Source organism: Portunus trituberculatus, chromosome 12, assembly GCF_017591435.1.
Source record: "Portunus trituberculatus isolate SZX2019 chromosome 12, ASM1759143v1, whole genome shotgun sequence".
Lineage (NCBI taxonomy): Eukaryota > Metazoa > Arthropoda > Malacostraca > Decapoda > Portunidae > Portunus > Portunus trituberculatus.
This window is the reverse complement of record NC_059266.1, coordinates 10430201-10437357: the sequence shown is the minus strand read 5'-3', so window position 1 is coordinate 10437357 and position 7157 is coordinate 10430201. Positions and strand designations below refer to the sequence as shown.

The 7157-nt window shown below is 36.8% G+C and overlaps 1 protein-coding gene across 1 annotated transcript in view; it reads right to left on the bottom strand.

The window, feature by feature from the left end:
- Window positions 1-465: 465 nt before the first annotated feature.
- Window positions 466-7157, bottom strand: part of LOC123502643 — a 13636-nt gene continuing 6944 nt past the window's right edge. Inside the window, exons 3-4 of the mRNA XM_045251807.1 lie at window positions 6693-6869; window positions 466-507 (exon numbers count right to left, since the gene is read on the bottom strand). Coding sequence (XP_045107742.1) covers window positions 466-507; window positions 6693-6869 — 219 coding nt within the window. The remainder of the gene's footprint in view (window positions 508-6692; window positions 6870-7157) is intronic.

Below are 7157 nucleotides of genomic sequence, written 5' to 3'. Positions count from 1 at the left end.
TTCTCACACTTGTCAGTGTCAAACAAGAAGTCCTTTGAAACACAAGGACGATGGGGCACACACAAGTCATGGCCATCGCATGAAAACTCATATGCGCACTTGCCATCAGAGGAAAACTGGCACTGGAAGTAGGCATGATGAACTGAAAAGAAATCACCGAAACACTACCTTATCGCTCCTAACAGGGCGCAGAACCGCCATAAAATGGCATCAAAACACTGCACGCACAGGGAGCCGAACAGCAAAGGCCATGAGCACACGAGGCGAAAAAAGGGCACTAACGCACTCGAGAATCTTGAGAACACCTGGCTCCCCACCATATGGTCACTATAAACACACATAATAAAAGCACCACACTGCACTAAAACACACGAAAAGGGCACAGCACAGAATAATCTGTCCATAATCAAGATTCTTGCCAAAAGCAAGAGGAAAACAGAAAAGAAAGCAGGAAAAACACCGGTTCTAAGAGCCGGCGAGGGCAAGTGTGGTCTGGCTAAACAAGCGCTGAAACAAGGAATGGCGTCTTCTTATCAGGAGAGTGACCTCCCAGAGATAGAAAACGGGACGTAGGGAGGTCAGGTATGGGGTTTTGGTTCCTTTGGTAGGGTAACTGCGCTATTGTGTTCGTAGGTAGGGTTTACTGCGCTTTTGTGCTGATTCTATTTTGAGGATAGTGTTTTCCTTTGTGCGTGGGCCCTCATTTTTAATGAGATGTTTCAGCGTTACACTGAGGCGTAGTACTACACAGATAGTACATTGTGCACTCAGTTAGTACAGCTAAACCCGCACTGGAGCTGATTGCACCTCAAAATGCTCAATAAGAAATGGAACAGTACCAGTAGAATGGAAAAGACATGAGGTGGTTTCCATATATAAGAGTGGAAGGAAGGAAGAAACTTTAAATTACAGACCAGTATCACTAACTAGTGTAATATGCAAGATGTGTGAAAGAATAATAAAGAAACAATGGATCGAATTCCTTGAAGGCAACAAATTAATATCAAATAGCCAATTTGGTTTTAGGAAAAGACGGTCATGTGTAACTAATTTATTGAGTTTCTATTCTAGAATAGTTGATAGAGTACAAAAGAGAGAGAGGGATGGGTTGACTGTATTTATTTGGATTTTAAAAAGGCATTTGACAAAGTGCCACATGCAAGATTACTATGGAAGTTAGAGGAGAAAGGTGGCTTAAAAGGAAGTACACTGAGATGGATATAAAATTATTTGAGGGGGAGAGAAATAAGGACGGTAGTTAAAGATATGAAGTCCAAGTGGAGAGCAATAGAAAGCGGAGTGCCACAAGTGTCAGTATTGGCACCAATACTTTTCCTCATTTATATTAACGACATGCCAAAAGGAGTGAACAGCTACATAAATCTGTTTGCAGATGATACGAAACTGTGCAGAGTTATAAAGCAAAAGGAGGATTGTGAAATACTGCAAGAAGACCTAATTAAGATATGGGAATGGAGCAAAAAGTGGGAAATGGAATTCAATGTGAACAAAAGCCATGTCATGGAAATGGGAAAGAGTGAAAGACGACCCGTGGGAATCTATAAGATGGGAGATGGAGTAGAACTGGAGAAAGTAAAAAAGGAAAAGGACTTAGGAGTGACGATGGAAGAAAACAATCAACCAGTAGGCCATATTGATAGAATTTTTAGAGAAACATATAATTTGCTTAGGAATATTGGAGTAGCATTTCACTACATGGACAAAGAAATGATGAAGAAATTGATAAGTACTATAATAAGACCCAGATTGAATATGCAGGAGTAGTGTGGACCCTCATAAAAGAAACACATAAGGAAATTGAGAGACTACAAAAATGGCTACAAGAATGGTTCCAGAATTTGAAGGATGACATATGAGGAGAGACTAAAGGCTATGGATCTACCAACCCTGGAACAAAGAAGGAGAGGAGACCTGATACAAGTTTTTAAATTGATCAACGGAATGGACCAAGTGGATAATGAGAAACTGATCCTGAGAGAAGAATATGACATCAAGCACAAGATCGCATAGGAAAAAGCTGAGAAAAGGAAGATGTCTGAGAGATGTTAAAAAATATAGTTTCCCGCAAAGATGTATTGAGACGTGGAACAGTTTAAATGAAGAAGTAGTGTCTGCAAAGAGTGTGCATACTTTTAAAGTAAGATTGGATAAGTGTAGATATGGAGACAGGGCCACACGAGCATAAAGCCCAGGCACTGTAAAACTACAGCTAGGTAAATACAACTAGGTAAATACGAGTGTGCGCGGTCGAGGAAGGACGCAATACCATCGCTCCCGAGAATCAGCTGATCTTCACTACCTTTGTTTGGGTTTGCAGTGGCCTGGGCAATTTGTGTGGACTTTTTTTTTTTTTTTTTTTTTTTTCATGAATACAGTGTTACAAAATCATGAGTGAGAAAGAGATTCCATTTAATGCAGGTATGTGACACGGGAAAGAATGAAAGCTGACGATGACTATGTTGGTGAGGGAAAAAGAGAATTCGAAAGCTTTGATACAGCGCACACTTCACTATTTGATAGAGTGTTGACTATCGAACGTAAATTAGATAAATTGATAAAGGAGAGCATGGGAATGAAAGAGAATGAAGAACAGATAAAGAGCTCCAGAAATTGAAAGAAAGGATAAAAAGAGTGGAAGAAAACGAAACTAGGCTAAGAACCGAAAATGATGAATTAAAAGTCCAAATAGTGAACTACAGGAAATTGATGGAAGAAAGACTCGGTAAAGCCGAGAAAGAAAAGAGAAGCTAAAAGATCTAGTTAACAAAGAAGAAGAAAGAGTACAAGACGTGATTAAAAAGAAGTACAAGCATGGAGAATCCAAGATAAGAAAGACAAGGAATCATTTCAAGAAGTATTTCAAGAACAGTTAAAAGAAAGAGATGAAAATATGACAAACAAAATGATAGGAGTCCTCAAGAAAAAGAAAATTTAGTAAGAGAAATTGCAAAAAAAAGTGTAATAATTTTTGGACTGAAAAAAAAAATGTTAAATATAGACCAAGAAGGAAAAGACGAAATGAAATCAGTAAAAGACCTACTAAAACATCTGAATGACGAGGATAGACAGAACTTAGAAGAGGAAGTAGAAGAAATCCATAGAATGGGACCATATCAAGAAGGAACAGTGAGACCAATTAAGATATTACTAAAATCACAAGCAGCAGCAGAAGTACTATATAGAAAAACAAAACTCAGAGAAACAGAAGGTTGCAAATATATATATATATATATATATATATATATATATATATATATATAATATAGAAAAGAGGAGGAAAGGAAGAGACACAATGAACTGGTGGCAGAAGCAAGAGAAAAAATAATGAAAGGTCAGAGGAGGAGAAGGCATTTTTTGGAGAATTATAGGAGACAGGATAAGGAAATGGTATATAAGAGAAAAAAATGGAGCAAGTTTAACTAAAAATGATAAGAACAAGAGATTAAAAATGATGTATACAAACATAGATGGGATTTTATCTAGTAAATTAGAATTAAGAGATTACATAAAGAAAGAAGAACCAGATATTGTATGCCTGGTGGAAACAAAGTTAAATGAGGCAATAAAATAGACATAGATAAAAGGTATAATATATGGAGGAGAGACAGAGTGGGTAAAGGAGGAGGAGGAGTCATGATGATGTTAAGGAAGGAGATAGTGGTAAATCAAGTGGAGTTTGGGAAGGAAAATCAGAAATACTGTATGTTAAGATGCATATTAATAAAAAGGAGTTAACAATCATTGGAACATATGTGCCACCAAAACAAACTCATGGACTAACCAAGAATATAGAGACATGATAGATGACACAATAAGGAGTCTTACAAGAATCATTAAGGAAAGGAGAAAAGTGATATTGTAGGAGATTTCAACTGTAAGGAGGTAGACTGGGAAAATTATGAAAGTGGTATGGGGAAGATGCCTGGGAGATAGATTCCTGAACCTAATGATAGATAATTTGATGGTCCAAAGAGTAAAGGAAAACACAAGATTCAGAGGAAACGATGAGCCGGCAAGATTAGACCTAGTTTTTACAAGGGATATACCAATTAACGATGATATAAGATACAAGTGCCCATTGGGAAAGAGTGACCATGTAATATTAGAAATGGATATAGAAGAAGGAAAGGAAGATAGAGATGAATCATACAAAGGAGACCGATTAAATTACAGAAAGGCTGATATTGAGAATCTCAAGAACTATTTTAAAACGTAAACTGGGAGGAGATGGAAAACTCATTAACGGTTCAAGAGAAATATAACTTATTTTTGGAAATATACAAAACTGGGGTCAGGAATATGTCCCGAAATATAGACCTAAAGAAGAAGGAAAGAAAGATTGGTTTAATGCAAGATGTGCTAGGGCAAAGGAGAAACGAGATGGAGCATGGAAAAGGTGGAGAAGAAACAGAAATCCAGAAAATAAGGAAAACTTCAAAACAGCAAGAAATGAATATGCTAAGGTGAGAAAGGAAGAAGAAAGAACTATGAAAAGGACATTGTCGAAAAATGTAAGGAACAACCAAAATTGTTCTACAGATTCATAAATGGAAAAATAAGACAAAAAGAAACAATAGAAAGGTTAAAAGGAGAAAACGGAATGGTGGAAGACCCAAAAGTATGGCAGAACTGTTAAATAGTAAATTTCATGAGGTCTTTACTAAGGAATCCAAATTTGAAAGACCACAGGGTAATAGAGAGACTGTCTATATGAAAGAGATTAAAGTAACCAAGCTTGAAATAAAAAGTTGATGACGGAATTGGATGAGGAAAAGGCAATGGGACCGGATGAAGTCTCAGGCAGAATACTGAAAGAATGTAGGGAAGAACTAGCAAGTCCAATATACAACATCATAAAATGCTCAATAGAAAATGGAACAGTGCCAGTGGAATGGAAAAGAGCTGAGGTGGTTCCCATATATAAGAGCGGAAGGAAGGAAGAACCTTTAAATTACAGACCGGTATCACTAACTAGTGTAATATGCAAGATGTGTGAAAAAGTAATAAAGAAGCAATGGATTGAGTTTCTTGAAGACAACAAAATATTATCAAATAGCCAATTTGGTTTTAGAAAAGGTCGGTCATGTGTGACAAATTTATTGAGTTTCTACTCTAGAATAGTTGATAAAGTACAAGAGAGAGAGGATGGATTGACTGTATTTATTTAGATCTAAAAAAGGCTTTTGATAAAGTGCCACATGAAAGATTACTATGGAAGTTAGAGGAGAAGGGTGGCTTAAAAGGAAGCACATTGAGATGGATGAAGAATTACTTAAGGGGGAGAGAAATAAGGACGATAGTTAAAGATATGAAGTCCAAGTGGAGAACAGTAGACAGCGGAGTGCCACAGGGGTCAGTATTGGCACCAATACTTTTCTCGTATATATAAATGACATGCCAGAGGAGTGAACAGCTACATAAATCTGTTTGCGGACGATGCGAAACTGTGCAGAGTCATTAAACAAAAGAGGATTGTGAAATACTACAGGAAGACTTAAACAAGATCTGGAAATGGAGCAAAAATGGGAGATGGAATTCAATGTGGACAAAAGCCATGTCATGGAAATGGGAAAAAGTGAAAGACGACCAGTGGGAATCTATAAGATGGGAGATGGAGTAGAACTAGAAAAAGTAAAAAAGGAAAAGGACTTGGGAGTGACAATGGAAGAAAATAATCAACCGGTAAGCCATATTGATAGAATTTTCAGAGAGACGTATAATTTGCTAAGGAATATTGGAGTAACATTTCACTATATGGACAAGGAAATGATGAAGAAATTGATAAGTACTAAAATAAGACCTAGATTGGAATATGCAGGAGTTGTGTGGACTCCCATAAAAAGAAACACATAAGAAATTGGAAGAGACTACAAAAATGGCTACAAGAATGGTTCCAGAATTTAAAGGGATATCATATGAGGAGAGACTAAAAGCTATGGATCTACCAACCCTGGAATAGAGAAGAAAGAGAGAGGGATCTGATACAAGTTAATACATTGATTAACGGAATGGATGAAGTGGATAATGAGAAACTGATCCTGAGAGAAGAATATGACATTAGAAGCACAAGATCGCATAGTAAGAAACTGGAAGGAAGATGTCTGAGAGATGTTAAAAATTTAGTTTCCGCAAAGACGTGTTGAGACTTGGAACAGTTTGAGTGAGGAAGTGGTATCAGCAAAGAGTGTACATAGTTTTAAAGAAAAATTGGATAAGTGTAGATATGGAGATGGGGCCACACAAGCATAAAGCCCAGAACTACAACTACAACTACAACTAGGTAAATACACACACACACACACACACACACACACACACACACACACACACACACACACACACACAGAGAGAGAGAGAGAGAGAGAGAGAGAGAGAGAGAGAGAGAGAGAGAGAGAGAGAGAGAGAGAGAGAGAGAGAGAGAAAGCTCTTGTAAAATCACCAGTTCTCTTTAAAATCTTGTGATGTTTCAAGACAAATGCTTCTGTGGATCTACACTCAACCAAGTATATATATATATATATATATATATATATATATATATATATATATATATATATATATATATATATATATATATATATATATATATATATTATTTAAATGTGCAGAAAAAAATAAATTAATTCCCTTTATTGCATTAATAAAAGGAAGAAAAAAGTTTTCAAGCTTACCTGATCCTTTCTGCTGCTCTTGTGTATGATATTCTGTTGCTTCTTCAGTTCTTCAACCTTACTGGAGAGTTGGTGTTGCAGCTTGGTACTTTTTTCCTCAGCATCTCTCAAGGAACCTTCTATGCCTGCCAACTCTTTCTTCAGATCACCAACTTTTCTTTCCAGCATTTCTTTTTCCTTGGATTGTAACAGAGGATAATTGGATTTACTAGTCATACACAGGGATAGCTGGTGTTGTGTATTTCCATCAACGCTTTATACGTATCAGCAAATTACACCACACTGTGGTTAACATTGGATTATCTTTCATGAATAACTCTGTGGCTTGAGCAGAGCTAACCCAGTGAATAAGCAATGCAAAGACTTACATTAATAAAATTGGTCTTGAATTGTCTTGATGACCCACAACTTCCTTAATGGTGGTCTGGAGCTCTGCCTTCTCTCCTCGGACTTTTGCATGTCTGA